This window comes from Perognathus longimembris, chromosome 3 (assembly GCF_023159225.1).
Source record: "Perognathus longimembris pacificus isolate PPM17 chromosome 3, ASM2315922v1, whole genome shotgun sequence".
Classification (NCBI taxonomy): Eukaryota; Metazoa; Chordata; class Mammalia; order Rodentia; family Heteromyidae; genus Perognathus; species Perognathus longimembris.
Window position 1 is genome coordinate 43549727 of NC_063163.1, and position 15945 is coordinate 43565671.

The 15945-nt window shown below is 38.6% G+C and overlaps 2 protein-coding genes across 2 annotated transcripts in view; both read left to right on the top strand.

The window, feature by feature from the left end:
• The window catches only part of LOC125347585 (phosphatidylinositol 3,4,5-trisphosphate 3-phosphatase TPTE2-like), a 39171-nt gene extending 24836 nt beyond the window's left edge, over window positions 1-14335 (top strand). The window contains exons 5-8 of the mRNA XM_048340591.1: window positions 9696-9760; window positions 12929-12989; window positions 13835-13916; window positions 14212-14335. Coding sequence (XP_048196548.1) covers window positions 9696-9760; window positions 12929-12989; window positions 13835-13916; window positions 14212-14335 — 332 coding nt within the window. The remainder of the gene's footprint in view (window positions 1-9695; window positions 9761-12928; window positions 12990-13834; window positions 13917-14211) is intronic.
• Window positions 14336-14530: 195 nt separating this feature from the next.
• LOC125348285 (heterogeneous nuclear ribonucleoprotein D-like) lies at window positions 14531-15569 on the top strand. Its single transcript, XM_048341392.1, is given in 2 exon segments — window positions 14531-14831; window positions 14834-15569. Coding segments are annotated over 2 exon segments (903 nt in total). The 5' UTR covers window positions 14531-14545; the 3' UTR covers window positions 15451-15569.
• The last annotated feature ends 376 nt before the right edge of the window (window positions 15570-15945 follow it).

The window sequence follows — 15945 nt, forward strand, 5'->3', positions numbered from 1 at the left end:
GTATTTTCTATTTATATATATATATATATCACTGCAAGGCTTCATATTCTGTTTCTAATTACTCTGCATCTTATATTTGCTCATGTACTATCATTCTCATGTACAAAAGGTTTGTGGGAATTTTACTACTTTTCAGTAGAGTTTAGAATATATAGATTGATAAGCACATATTTATTCTGGGAAATAGTTTCATCTAAGCTGTTTGTTCTTGTACTCACAAACACTTACAAGCATAAAGTTTAGTCCCTCCTAATTCAAATCTATTGCCTAAGTAAAAAAAAAAAAAAATCCCTTCTACTCTATGGAGTTTTATGCTGCCTAAGTCCATGCACACACACTTAGTTTGTTCACCATCCTAATGAAGTGAGGAAACTGAGTGACAGCCATCCAGGTGCTTGGTCTGGTGGTTTCAGAGACATGATGATTGGGAGCTGTCCACCCAGCTGCAAGGCCTAGAGGTGAGACAAGCCATCCTTTGAATTGCAGGTGCCTGGCTCAATGGGGAGATCCAGGAGGTCCCTGCTTTGGGGAATATGTAGATACATTGTGTTGTTTAACCCCAGGGGAGCTCTGCTCCTTCTGCTGAGTTTATGTATAATGCTTTTCTGAGGATTGGTCTCCACCCAACTTGTCTTTAAGAGCTTGATGCAAGCTCTGTTTGAGGTTGCTGGTCTTTGAGACAGGAGGAGTCCACCATGCTGGGTTTTTAATAAAGATTCAAAATTCTGCGCCTCAAAATGTGTCTTCTGTTTTCTGGTGACTGGATTTATATCTGATTTATCGTATAATTTGCTTTATTACATAGACAGGCCCTAGGGAGCTCCTAGAGCCAAGGAGAGCATCTGGGTTCCTTGAAGCCTCAGCAAGCTGGCTTCCCCCTGAGAAGTTCCAGGGGCCCCTGATCTTTCCCATTTCACTTTCAACATAATATCCAATGAATATCACTGCTGCATTTATTCACCCTTTTTTCTTACATTTATATGTAGTTGTAATGTTTTTAAATGTCTCTTAGGCCAGTTTGGCTTACAGTATACTGTGATCTGTTGTGACTGACTTATTGTCTGAATGATCCTTCCTTGACATCAGTAGATGCTTGATAACAATGAATAGTGATGATTGTGCCTGCATATTTACAATTACTATTTCCAATGGACAGTTTTTGGATGATGGGAGGTCTTTCATTGTACCATTTTCTAGTTTCTTATTACAGAATTTATTTTTTCCAGTCTTGGGGCTTGGGACTCAGTGCTTGAGCACTGCCCCTGGCTTCTTTTTACTCAGCGGTAGCACTCTACCTCTTGAACCACAGGGCCACTTCTGCCTTTTTATTTTCATGTGATGCTGAGTAATGGAACCCAGGGCTTCATGCATACTAGGCAAGCACTCTACTGCTAAGCCACGTTCCCAGACCCTACAGAATCCATTTTTATAATGTATAGCATAATGACTTGATTTTCATTTATGTATATATATGCTTAAGTCAGAGTCAGAATATGAGTTGAAATATAGATACATATACTCAATACAGACATAGCTATCTAAAAGAAAAGTAAGAGCTGTGCAAGTCTGAGATTTCAGGTAGTAGCAAACATTGGAAACTATTTGTAAAACATACCTAGAGCAGCGCCAAAAATGAGGTCATCTTGTTGTGGTAACATACCTTGCAACTAAACAAGGATGCTTTGTTTTTTACCAGTCCTGGGGCTTGAATTCAGGGCCTGAGCTCTATCCTGGCTTCTTTTCGCTCAAGGCTAGTACTCTACCACTTGAGCCACTCCCAACTTCCGGCTTTTTTCTATATATGTGGTGCTGAGGAATGGAACCCAGGGCTTCACCTATATGAGGCAAGCACTTTACCACTAGGCCATATTCTCAGCCCTTAAACAAGGGTGCTATAGTCAAACAAGAGTAACACTGAGACAAAAACGGGAATAAATGAAGGAAGGAAGGAAGGGAGGAGAGAGGGAAGGAGGGAAAGGGAGGGAGAGAAGGAGGAAGGGAGGGATGGAGGGAGGGAGGGAGGAAGGGAAAAAGGAAAGAACATAGGAAATAAGGAATTAGGAAAAGAAAAGGCATGACAGGAAGGAAGGAAAGAAGGAAGGAAGAAAGGAAGGAAGGAAGGAAGGAAGGAAGGAAGGAAGGAAGGAAGGAAGGAAGGAAACAAGCGGAAAAGGAAGGGATAAACAAAAGGACTCAGGCTAGAAATGAGAAAGTGGTTGAGATTTGTGAAATGATTCTCAAGAATCCCTTGACATTGCACATGATCATTGACTATGTATCTGTTTGCTTTTACTGAGAAATATATTATTAGATCAATAGGATAAGAAAGAAACAGGGCAAGACCAGTATGCTTCCTCTACACTGGTCGTTTTAGGAACATAGTCCTTTAGAAAATACCAGGTTTTCTACTTTTGAGTGTACAGTGGATTGGATTAAGGAAGAGAATCCTGTTTACAGAAATGAAAAAGAGCAAAAATAGAGGATAATGAGCAGCAGAACCATGTGCATAAAAGATCTATCTCATGCATGTGTCCCTTATAAAGAACCCTGTCACTGAGTGAAGCTCCAATGCTCTTATGTCTACCTCTGCCACTATGCAATGCTGGTTTTCATCCCAGGCCTGTAACACACTGAAAAGAGGCCCTACCTCAGGCCTTACCATGGGTTAGAACAAGATAGATATTTATGATGTAGGCACAAGGACTGAAGAATAAGAAAGCAGACACAAGGAAGAGTAAGGAATTTAAATAGGGCAGAAGAGATTTGTAATTAGAACACACAATGCACTTATGAAGAAAACAGAAAACACTCTCTCCATTTGTTTAGTAGCAAACATGGAACATAAATATTTAGTAGTTTGATATTTTCCCAGACCAAATATGTCCATGCCACTAATTTGTATGGAAAGGTGGGTTCAGATGAGGCTCTCAATAGCAGTGTGTTAGTACACAGCTGTACTTCTCCAATCCCTCACCAGGGGAGCCTAGGTAATCCAATAGTGGTGTGAGGTCACTTCCAGGCCTGAAAAGAATACCTTATCTGAAAACATCTGCATCAGGAAAGGACTAGGGCATACAGCTCAGATGGTAAAACCCTTGCCTAGCCAGCATTAAGGATTCATCTTACTGTAATACTATCTAGTGAATAAAGGCTGAAAATAGATTGAAGCTTGTACAGTTATCCTTTGAAGTACCTGGAAATTATAGTCTTTCTTTGAAAGTCTGTTTAGATGTTTTCACTGAGAGTTCTGTAGATGATTTCTATATCTTCATCAAATGGAATCAGATAGGGCAAGATCATTAGAAGTAAGCTATTGTAGTCAGCCTATTTTTTAAAACTCTTAACATCAGACAACCCTTTAAGAAGTACCCGGTCGTGTATCTGAGAGTCTCTAATGGAGGGGATCCTGTTGGGAACATAGAGAAGGAAGTACTAGATACGGAGCAGTACAACCTGAGCTTCATATGCCACAGATGACCCATGTGTCCATTGTTATCCGGGGCTTTGTGAAAATGGTACCACAAACCCTTATTAATATAGGGCTCTGATGCATGAGTGAATGGTTCTCATTTCAAACCCCACGGTGTTTTCTCAGGCTCCCTATTTCTGCCCAATATTTTCTCTATTTATGTCAAAGCAAAACAGACTCTCAGGTTACTGAATATAAAGAGTATGAGCAGAGACTAATGCAGCAAGGAACTACCTAGAATTGTGTTTATTTCTCCATAGGCAAAAGAGTTGAACTGGCAGAACTTAACCTCTATGGAAAAGTAGTAATTTTCCAAAAATCCGTTCAAAAAAACAGATTTACACTGGAATGAAATTCCATGAACATATATAAGCTTCAGAGTAATTAAAACCAGAATGTGAAGGCTACCAGTCATGTGATGTCTGTCTCTGTGTACTTTTAAAATCCATAGGTCACCTATACTGGGCTTGTCAATAGTACACCAGGCTGATGCTTCAACGAGAAGTTGAGAGATAAATGAATCCATAAAATAGACGTGCAGTGAAATAGATAGATTGGAAGATACCCTAAACATACATTTATATTTTGTATATATGCATGTAAACACACTTTTTTCATAATATATACATAAGAAGTCTAAAACATAAAAACAGAAAGAGAAAGATGTAGATAAATTTGCAAAGCTGATAGTCTAAAGAATTGCAGTAACAAATGCCATTATCTGTGTTTCTGCATGCTCTCATGGTAGAATGTGAATGTGGTGTAAACTTTAGACCAATTTACTTCATTTGTGTAACATGTTATGAAGGAAACTTCTTGATCTGGTTGAGCTTTTAAAAATATCTTTCCTTAAAATTAAAAAGTAGCAGGTATACATGCATATAGTGTATAGGGTAAGAGTTTGACATGAGTACACTAAGTGTGATAGGTATGCATAATTGGCACTTCTGTCATCTTAGCTATACGTCATTGGTTCCTGCCAGAACTTTCCATATCATTTTCATTTGACATTTTGGACTTTTTAAATTCATGACTTTTAGGCTACACATCATTCTTTGCTGTTGAAGTAGTTATTTCTTCTGTTTAGAAATATGTCTGTATGCATTGACATCTTTCTCCATTCTCCTCACATACTATGGTAATGCAGAGACTACTATTTCATCTTGCGTTTTTTTGAGATCAGCCTGTAGCTTCCATGTAAAAGGGAGAGTGTTTGTGTTATCATATGTTCATTTTTATCAGTTTGAGAAAGTTTGTGTTTCCTTCATGATTTCTTTTTTTTTCAAATTTTTATTATCAAATTGATGTACAGAGAGGTTACAGTTTCATACGTTAGGCTTTGGATACATTTCTTGTACTGTTTGTTACCTTGTCCCTCATACCCCCCTCCCTCCTCTCCCTTTCCCTTTCCCCCCCCAGAGGTGTTCTGTTCACTTTCACCAAACACTTTTGCAAGTATTGCATTTGTAGTTGTTTGTCCTTTTTGGCCCTGTGTCTCTCAATTTTGGTATTCCCTTTCAATTTCCTACTTCTAATACCAGTATACACGGTTTTCAATATACTCAGATAAGATTACAGAGACAGTGTAGGTACAACCACTGGAAGGCGATACAAGAACATCATCAATAATAAGCTACAGATACACATGGGACGTTGAAAGTAGTTACAACTGTGATATAACAATTGTTTCCATAACATGGAGTTCATTTCACTTAGCATTATCTTATTGCTCATAAGGGTATAGCTATTGGGCTCTGTGATGCTCTGCTATGACTTGCCTAAACCTGTACTAATTATTCCCCATAAGGGAGACCATAGAGTCCATGTTTCTTTGGGTCTGTCTCACTTCACTTAGTAAAATGTTTTCCAAGTCCTTCCATTTCCTTAGAAATGGGGCAATGTCATTCTTTCTGATAGAGGCATAAAATTCCATTGTGTATATGAACCACAATTTCCTGATCCACTCATCTACTGAGGGGCATCTGGGTTGGTTCCAGATTCTAGCTATGACAAATCATGCTGTGATGAACATTGTTGTGCTGGTGGCATTACTGTGATTTTGTTTGTGGGCTTTTGGATAGATACCCAACAGTGGGGCTGCTGGGTCATAGGGGAGTTCTATACTTAGCCTTCTGAGGAATCTCCATACTGCTTGCCAGAGTGGCTGAACCAGTTTACATTCCCACCAACAATGAAGTAGGGTTCCCTTTTGGCCACATCCCCTCCAACAATTGTTATTATTAGTTTTCTTGATATATGACATTCTTACTGGGGTGAGGTGGAATCTTAATGTTGTTTTGATTTGCATTTCTTTTATGGCCAGTGATGTAGAGCACTTTTTCATATGTCTCTTGGCCATTCTCATTTCCTCATCAGAGAAGTCTCTTTGTAAGTCTTTAGCCCACTTGTTGAGGGGGCTATTGGTTCTTTGCGGTTTTGTTTTGGAAGAAGGTAATTTTTTTAGTTCTGCATATATTTTAGAGATGAGGCCTTTGTCTGTTGAATGTCCGGTAAAGATCTCCTCCCAGTCTGTGGGCTTTCTGTTTATCTTGCGAGCTATGTCTTTTGCCGTGCAGAAGCTCTGCAGTTTGATGCAGTCCCACTTGTCCAACCTTTCTTTGATTTGTAGCCTTTCTGGGTCATTGTTAAGGAAGTTCCGTCCTGCGCCAAGGAGCCCAGGTGTTTCTCCTACTCCTTCCTTTAGTGTTTTCAGGGTGTCTGTTTTGATTTCGAGGTCTCTAATCCATTTGGAATTGATTTTGGTGCAGGGTGATATATAAGGATCTAGTTTTACTTTGTTGCATGTGTTGAACCAGTTTTGCCAGCACCACTTGGTAAAGATGCTATCTTTCTTCCATACTATTATTTTAGCTCCTTTATCAAAGATTAAGTAGGCATAGTTCTGTGGGATCATTTCTGGGTCTTCAATTCTATTCCATTGGTCTTCAGGCCTGTTCCGGTGCCAATACCAAGCTGTTTTTATTACTATAGCTTTATCATACATCTTGAAGTTGGGTATTGTAATTCCTCCAGCACTGTTCTTTCTGCTTAGGAGTGTTTTTGATATTCTAGGTCTTTTATTGTTCCATATGAATTTCTGGATTGCTTCGTCTATTTCATTAAAAGATGGTGTTGGGATATTAATGGGTATTGCATTGAATTTGTAGATAGCCTTTGGCAATATTGCCAGTTTGATTATATTAATCCTCCCAATCCAGAAGCATGGGAGGTTTTTCCATTTCCTTAGTTCTGACATAATTTCGTTTTTCAAGCTTTTAAAGTTCTCCTCAAAGAGGTCTTTCACTTCTTTAGTTAAGATTATTCCTAGGTATTGTATGTTTTGGGGGGGCTATTGCAAAAGGAGTTGCTTTCCTGATATCAGCCTCGGTCTTTGGATCTTTGGCATAGAGAAAGGCGGTTGATTTTTGAGGGTTTATTTTATATCCTGCAACTTTGCCAAAGTTTTGGATCAGCTCTAGTAGCTTGGGGGTAGAGTCTATGGGATTCTTTAGGTATAGGATCATGTCATCTGCGAAGAAAGTTTAACTTCATCTTTTCCTATTTGGATCCCCTTTATTTTTTCTTCTTGCCTGATTGCTCTGCCTAGGAATTCTAGGACTACGTTGAAGAGCAGGGGAGAGAGTGGACATCCCTGCCTTGTTCCTGATTTTAAAGGGAATGGCTTTAGTTTTTCACCATTTAGAGTTATGCTTGCTGTTGGTTTGACATAAACTGCCTTGATTATATTCAGGAATGTTCCCTGGAATTCCAGTTTTTCCAGGGCTTTTAGCATAAATGGGTGCTGGATTTTATCGAACGCTTTTTCCGCATCCAGTGATAAAACCATGTGGTTCTTTACCTTGCTCCGGTTGACGTGGTGGATTACATTAATTGACTTGTGTATATTAAACCAACTTTGCATCCCTGTGATGAATCCAGTTTGATCGTGGTGTATGATTTTTTTGATGACCTGTTGAAGTCGATTGGCCAGAATTTTGTTGAGAATTTTTGCGTCTATGTTCATAGCGAAAATCTGGAACCAACCCAGATGCCCCTCAGTAGACGAATTGATCAGGAAAATGTGGTACATATACACAATGGAATTTTATGCCTCTATCAGAAAGAATGACATTGTCCCATTTGTAAGGAAATGGAAGGACTTGGAAAAATTATACTAAGTGAAGTGAGCCAGAGCCAAAGAAACATGGACTCTGTGGTCTCCCTTATTGGGAATAATTAGTACAGGTTTAGGCAAGTCATAGAAGAGCATCACAAGGCCCAATAGCCATACCCTTATGAACACCAAAGATGATGCTAAGTGAAATGAACTATAATGAGTTCAAAATAACAGTTCCTTCCCCCCTCATAAGCTCCTCATTACACTCGAGTCCATGGCTCTAAGGGTGTGACACACTGAGCTTATTGTTCCACAGAGATGTGCACTCCCAATTTTCTTCCTTAGCATTATTGACATTTTAGATTAGATTATTATTTACTGGGGCAGGATCAAGAAAGAGAAGAAATATTCTAAAATTCTCCCTCAGTTTACTTTCAATGAGATGTCTAGAAGCATTTCTAGCCTCCAGCACTACATTTGGTTGTGGCATCCAAAAGCATATCAACATAGTACAAAATTTCTTCTGGGGCTGGGGCTACAGCTGACTGACTGAACATTAGTGCAACATGCACAAGGCCCTGGGGTTGAAGAATTAGTACACCCTGCCACCTACACACAGTTTGATATCCACACTTGATAAACTCTTCTATTTCTGAACCAAAACATACTCTTTTCAAATTTATGTATAAATTTGTTTAGAGTGGTATCTATCTTCCGACCTCTGCGATTTATTACTCTGTTGAGACTGCTTCATCTTGTGAACCAGAGGAGACACCTTGAACAAGCCACCAGACGGCTGGTGAGTGCATAAAGCATGAAATACTTGCAAGAGTTGTAGATAACAATACCAATTTCTTTGTGGTTGATTTATTTTACAAATTGATTATATTTTTTTAACTCCTAGGTGTCAAGAGATAGGAAACGATTCAAGGAAGAAGGATTTGATCTTGACTTAAGCTATATTACTGGTTTGTAAAACTTAACTGCTGATTTATTTACATTAATTGCAGTACTGGGTTGTGAAGCTGTCTTTTGATTGACTTACCTTAATTTTACTTTTTTCTTGTGAATAATAATTTTTTTTGGTTTCCCAAACCAAAATACTTGTGTCTAAGCCATATTGATTTGTGTTTTGGTTTCTGTTTTGTTACTTTTGTTGTGTGGTGTTGGGAATGAACTCAGACACCCATGCTTGTTATGGAGGTGCTCTACCATTTGAGCCATACACTATACCCTTTTGGTTATTTTCAAGATAGAGTCTTCCTTTATGTGCCAGTTGTTCCTGGGCTACAATTCTTCTACTTGTGCTTGTGTCACTGGGGATGATGGAGGTATGCTACTGCATTAAGCGATAAGATGAGATGAGCTCTTCCTATAATCACTCACCTTCTTTTTTCTTTCTTTCCTTTCCTTCTTTCTTTCTTTCTTCCTTTCTTTCTTTCCTTTCCTTCCCTTCTTTCCTTCCTTCCTTCCTTCCTTCCTTCCTTCCTTCCTTCCTTCCTTCCTTCTTTCTTTCTTTCTTTCTTTCTTTCTTTCTTTCTTTCTTTCTTTCTTTCTTTCTTTCTTTTTTGCTCTTTCACTATAATGTTTCAAGGTACTCTTAATCTGTGATGTCATATGCTATATGTTAGGGTAATACATTAATAGGTTACCTTTGGGCACACTACATCTCATGTCATTTCAAATGAAGACTTGGTGAATTCACAGTAGGTGGGATGGATTTTTCAGCCAGCTTCATTGGAATTTCATTTCAATTCATTCAGTTTTGTTAGATATCTCAAGGACCCAATAGATACCTTTTAATGGCCTAAAACCCTAGAGAATGAGGTCACTACTCTGTAGGTTTCAGGTTTTCTGAGTCAAGAGGGCTGGAAAGCACTAAACACCAATTGAACCTAAGGAACACAATGCCAGTTTAACCATTATTCTTCTGTTGCATAATTTAATATATCATCTTGCTTTTCCTAGCAATGTATTAGTATTCCTGTCAGTTTCTATCTTTAAAGTTCTTTTGTCCTTCTGGAAAACGAACTTGGCTATATGTTGAATACTTTTTATATATTTCCTACCTGTAATGATATTCATAACAGTGATCATTTTGACTTTCAGAGCACATTATTGCCATGTCATTTCCTTCCTCTGGCTCACAGTCCTTCTACAGGAACCCTATAGAGGTGAGTGTATTCATATAAGCAACAGTTATTTCTCACTGAACACTGTAGACTCAGGCTTAGGATTAGTACTTCCAGGGAAGGCAGTGCTCTACAATTTTATTCATTCAGATGAAATTCCTAATAGCATGGTACCAACTTGCTTTTGTTTATGATAAATCACTCCAAAAGTTACTGGTTTGCAATAGCAAGCATTTGTTTAGCTCAAGATATTGTGGTTTGTAGGTTTGGATTGGGGTTACTGGAGCGGGTCAAATAATTGGGTACAGGATTGGCTCCTTCATTGGGGCTCATCTGGGCATCTATGACCAGCTGCTTGGGTCATCTGAGGGCTAGTTGATCTGAAAGGGCTTGACTCTTGGCCTGCTTAGTATCCTCATGACTTAACTGTGTTCACTGTGTTCAGATACGAATCTTGGGCTTTAGTCAGGCTTTCCAGGAGAACATAGCCTTGCTATAATGGGATTCTTTTTACTCTGGACAAGAACAGAAACTGTCCATCTGGTGATAGATTGCAGCTATTGTAGATTCTTGTCAAAGCTGAACTTGTTTTACATGCTTTATGTCCCTTTTCTGCTAATTTAGAAGGGAAGTCTTTGAAATGTTCAGGCAAGCCAATTAGAAAATACAGCAGTGAAGCATATAATTGAACTAAAGCAGAGAAAGCAAATCCTTAATGTCATTATTTTTGGGCATTAAGAGAAATGTAAACGTGATTTTTTTTTTAAGTCTCTGGAATGTAACCATCCAGGTAGACTGATTTTTCCATGAAGTTGTAAATATTGACCACTCTTACGCATGGGCATACAAAAGACTGCATAAGTTTACTAATGTAAAATGTTTACTTGTTGAGGGAATGAAAGAATCTAACAATTTCAAGAGGTCTCAAAAGCGTTATCATATACCTCGTATATCTGATATTTGCATATTACTATTATCCATAACACAGCAATAACTGTTTTGGAGCTTAATATTTTATCTGGATAGATTTTGAAGAGTGAAGTCACCTAGTTTAAAATGCTGTTTACTAAGTATTCATAAATATTGCCAAACAGAGGATTTTTATCTGTAGTAAATATTTTATTTTCACGCCACATTTCCCATTATTAGTGGGGGGTTTTAATTTAAAAAGAAAAGACAAATTTACTGAATGAAATAGCATTTCCTTTTCTTGACTTCTTTATTGACTTAAAGCTATCAAGGTTAAGTCAGATTGATTTTTTTTTCTTTTGTGGATAAGTGATTGCCGGATGTAACCACAGAGATCAAGGAGTACTAGGGAAGTTGTTGATGAGTTATACTCACTGTGGATTTGTTGTACTTGGTGGAGTGACCATTCAGTTAATTTGGCTGAAAAAAATATTTTCCTCTGTTCTCTGTTGTGGCCCTTAAAATTTTTTATTTTTTTATTTATTTTATAATTTATTGTTATTATAAAGGTGAGGGGTAACAGGGGGGTTACAGTTACATAACTCAGATAAAGAGTACATTTTTGGACAATGTTACCCCTTCCCCCCTCTCAGTGTTTCCTTCCCATCCTCACTTGCAAGTTGCATAGCTTATTTTCAACGTAGTGTTTAGTGTTCACCCTTTGTCCTTCCATGGCTGTGCCCTCTTACCCTTCCAAAGACAGACAATCCAACAAGACAAAAGAAAACAAATCAAATCCAAGAACAAAGAAAAAAATCTCTGTATCCATTTCCTGGGGTTCATTTTGATAAATATTATTTTATATGATCAGAGGCACATAGACATTTCACCTATAAGAGTAGCCTCCATTGGTCTCACTGTGGGTAACTGTGTAGAGTACTGTGATTTATACTCTCCCAGTGTATTTTAGATCTAGCTTCTGCGTATGAGAAAACGCATATGCTGTTTGTCTCTTTGCGCTTGACCTACCTCACTTAACATGATTATTCTTGCTCCATCCATTTATTTCCCTGCAAGTGACATAATATTCTTTCTCATAGCTGTGTAAAATTCCACTGTGTATAGGTACCACCTTTGTTTAATCCACTCATTTATTGCAAGGGCTGTATCCATAACCTGGCTATTGTGACTAGTGCAGCAATGAACAAGAATGTGCAAATGTCTTTATGCTATCCTGATTTGTGATGTTCTGGGTCACTTCAATTTCTTATTTGTGAATTTTGATATTAGATTTCTAAGTCCATCTGGGTTTTATTTTGGTACAAGTTATCCTATGAGACTTTGAAGCACATTTATTTATCTCACCTCCCATTCTGTGAAGAGTGTTCACCTTTTAAACATACTACTTTCTCCCTTCAGCACTTGATGCTTTAATTTCCTTTTTCTCAATTTCAAGCCAGCAAACATGCCTCCATGGTATAGCAGTATCTTAATTTTATGATAGTCATACAAAGGTGTGCGTGTGTGTGTGTGTGTGTGTGTGTGTGTGTGTTTGTGTGTATTTTACTGTTAGTTTTCTGGAAATTCTGTTAGCTTCATGAAGTTTTAAATAATAATTACTGTTTCCTATTTTTAAAGTTATGCATATGTACGTATAATCATACATATACCCATGTATATGTGTATATATATTCATTTCTAAACAAGGAAATGTAGGTCAGATAAAAAGGCTCCATATTACTAAGAACTATTGAAAATATGAGTTACCTTTTTCTGTGTTGCATGCCACAACTATATATTTTTTTCTATTTTTTTACATAGAACACGGGTGAACTAATAATCAAATAATTATTTTTAAAACACCTCTTCTGAATTAGACTGATATGCCTACCATATATATGTATATATGTATATATATATATATCTATATATCCCTTACTGTAAATTAACTATTTCAAAGAGATTTACTTAAGTAATTTCTTTCTCAGGTAACAATAAACAATGTGTATTTACAGCAGTAAGCAATGTGTATTCATAAATATTTGTTAAGCCATGTGGATTTATAGGTAGTGTATTTATGGTGTTTAAAAACATATTAAACAGTGTATTTCTGTTAGAGGCTCATTTATATATTTTAGAGGCTATTAGAAAACTATCAGCAGGTTCCATTCCCTGCATGTCCCCTAGAAAGTACCAGAGACAAGTAAATAAAAACAAATACCATTGTAGATTACTCCAAGTAACTGCAACTTTGTTCATGTGTTACATTGGATATGGAAAACATGTGTCTGTCTTTTTCAGGAGGTGGTCCGGTTCCTGGACACCAAGCACTGTGGCCATTATGTCATATACAACCTCTGCAGTATGTACATGATTTTATAATTTGGCTACTATAGATAGGAAATGTAAGAAAGTGATCCCCCTTTTACGTTTCATTTAGTCATAAATATTTAGTGGTGGGAAGTTAGATGAAAAATTCTTATTTTGTGCTGGTCCTGTTTGGCAGTAAAAGTTAGCTTGGTTGTAAGTTCCCAAGAGGGAGGCAGGTCGGTGAGACCAGAGAGGCAGAGTTAGGGAGGAAGGGTTCGGAAAAGGCCTGTCAGTGGTCTTAGGCTTAGAGACATCTTCTTTCATGTAATATGTACTAACGACAGTTGAGTAAATGTGTTTTCTAACATTGGAGGTGGGCAGTGATGAGATCAAGACACTTGACAGGAAATGAAAAAAACCTGTAGAAAACAGACTATACCCTTAGTTTCCCAATGTGTCTGTCTTGATTTTGTTTTCTCTTGTCTATACATTAAATGACCATTTTTCAGGGACTTGAGCATTTTAGACAGCGCGATTGACCTCTGCTCCATGGCACACATGTGCGCTTGTAGGACGAGTAGCCTGCTAGAAGGTTAAAAGTGAGGCGTATGAAGCCTAAGAGGTTGATTTTAGATTACCTGAGGTGAACAGACCTGGAGTCCTTCCCTAAATCCTTCAACTTTCCTTGGCCTCTTTGGTCCCCTGGCCTCCCTGCCTCCCTCTTAGGTTTTTGGAACCTTGTGCTGTTTATCTTAAGAATCATTGCAGAGCAACAGGAGCTTCCCAGAAAGCTCCATTTGAAGATAGATAAGAAATTCCTAATAGAAAATTTGAACTTTATTCTTAACTTCTGCATGGTTATGTATAGAGATGTGACACATGTGTTATTTCTTGTAGGTGAGGAATCTTATGATCCAACATACTTTCATGATATGGTGAAAGGAATAAAGATTGATGATCATAACGTTCCCACCCTTGAGTTAGTTTTGTGTCACACTGACTGTCAGAAGAGGACTAAATTCATTGGGCTTGAATTTTGGAACTTTTTTTTTTTTTTTTTGGCCATTCTGGGGCTTGGACTCAGGGCCTGAGCACTGTCCCTGGCTTCTTCCCGCTCAAGGCTAGCACTCTGCCACTTGAGCCACAGCGCCGCTTCTGGCCGTTTTCTGTATATGTGGTGCTCGTGTATCCGAGGCAGGCACTCTTGCCGCTAGGCTATATCCCCAGCCCTGGAACTATTTTTAATCAACTGCAAATCTTCTGTGTGTAATCAGGGAAATTATTGTGTTTTCCAAAGAAGTCGTGGACTGGTTGGCTAAAGATGCTGAAAATGTCATCGCAATTCCCTGCAAAGGAGGCAAAGATAATAATGCTTCTATTTCTGTTCCCCTTTTCTAAAGAGAATATTGAAGAGCTAGCAGGGGGTGCATTCTACTTTTCAGTAGGACTAATAGGGTAACATTTTTAATATTGGTTTTAAGGCTGAAGGAAGTATAAAAAAGAAATAGAGATCTCTTCCCCTGCCATTTTAAATCTAGCTCCATACAACGCTCCGCCGCCGCCACCCAGACTATGCGCCAGCACCCTTCGACCTACCATCCCGCCACCATGGAGGACATGAAGGAGTATAGCAACATAGAGGAATTCGCAGACGGATCCAAAATCAACGCGAGCAAGAATCAGCAGGATGACGGTAAAATGTTTATTGGAGGCTTGAGCTGGGATACGAGCAAGAAAGATCTGACAGAGTATTTGTCTCGATTTGGGGAAGTTGTAGACTGCACAATTAAAACAGATCCAGTCACTGGAAGATCAAGAGGATTTGGATTTGTACTTTTCAAAGATGCTGCTAGTGTTGATAAGGTTTTGGAACTGAAAGAACACAAACTGGATGGAAATTGATAGATCCTAAAAGGGCCAAAGCTTTAAAAGGCAAAGAACCCCCTAAAAAGGTTTTTGTAGGTGGACTGAGCCCAGATACTTCTGAAGAACAAATTAAAGAATATTTTGGAGCTTTTGGAGAGATGGAAAGTATTGAACTTCCCATGGATACAAAAACAAATGAGAGAAGAGGGTTTTGTTTTATCACATATACAGATTAGGAGCCAGTAAAGAAGTTGTTAGAAAGCAGATACCATCAAATTGGTTCTGGGAAGTGTGAGATCAAAGTTGCACAACCCAAAGAGGTGTATAGGCAGCAACAGCAACAACAGAAAGGAGGAAGAGGTGCGGCAGCTGGAGGAAGAGGTGGTACTAGGGGTCGTGGCCGAGGTCAGGGCCAAAACTGGAACCAAGGATTTAATAACTTTTATGTTCAAGGATATGGAAATTACAATAGTGCCTATGGTGGTGATCAAAACTATAGTGGCTATGGCGGATATGATTATACTGGGTATAACTATGGGAACTATGGATATGGACAGGGATATGCAGACTACAGTGGTCAACAGAGCACTTACGGCAAGGCATCCCGAGGAGGTGGCAATCACCAAAATAATTACCAGCCATACTAAAGGAGAACATTAGAGAAAGCAGGAGATGCTAAAGAAACCCATCTTACAGGACTACATTGAAGATTTGGTCTTCTGTTGATCTGATTATTTTGTAAAGACTTTCTAGTGTATAAGACACAATTGTGAAGAGTCCTGGTGCTGAGCCAACTGAGAAAGCTGATAAAGTTAGCTAATACATCTCCAATTGGCACAAGCAGTGTGCTGGGTGCTGGCCCATGCCAGTAATGGTCGCTACCCAGGAGGCTGAGGCTGAGAGGACTGAAGACTGAAGCCATCCAGGGCTGAAAAGTTCTGAAGAATCCATCTCCAATGAATTAGCAAATAGTTGGGCTAGAGGTGTGGATCAACTGGTACAGTGCCAGTTATGAGCAGGTAAAGCCTCCCAAGCAACAGGTCCCTGAGTTCAAGCCCCAATACTGGCAAAAAATGAAAGGGCAATAATAATGAGAAAGGTTCCTGAGTGATCTTGACTCTCAGGTGGCAAGGAGAATAGCC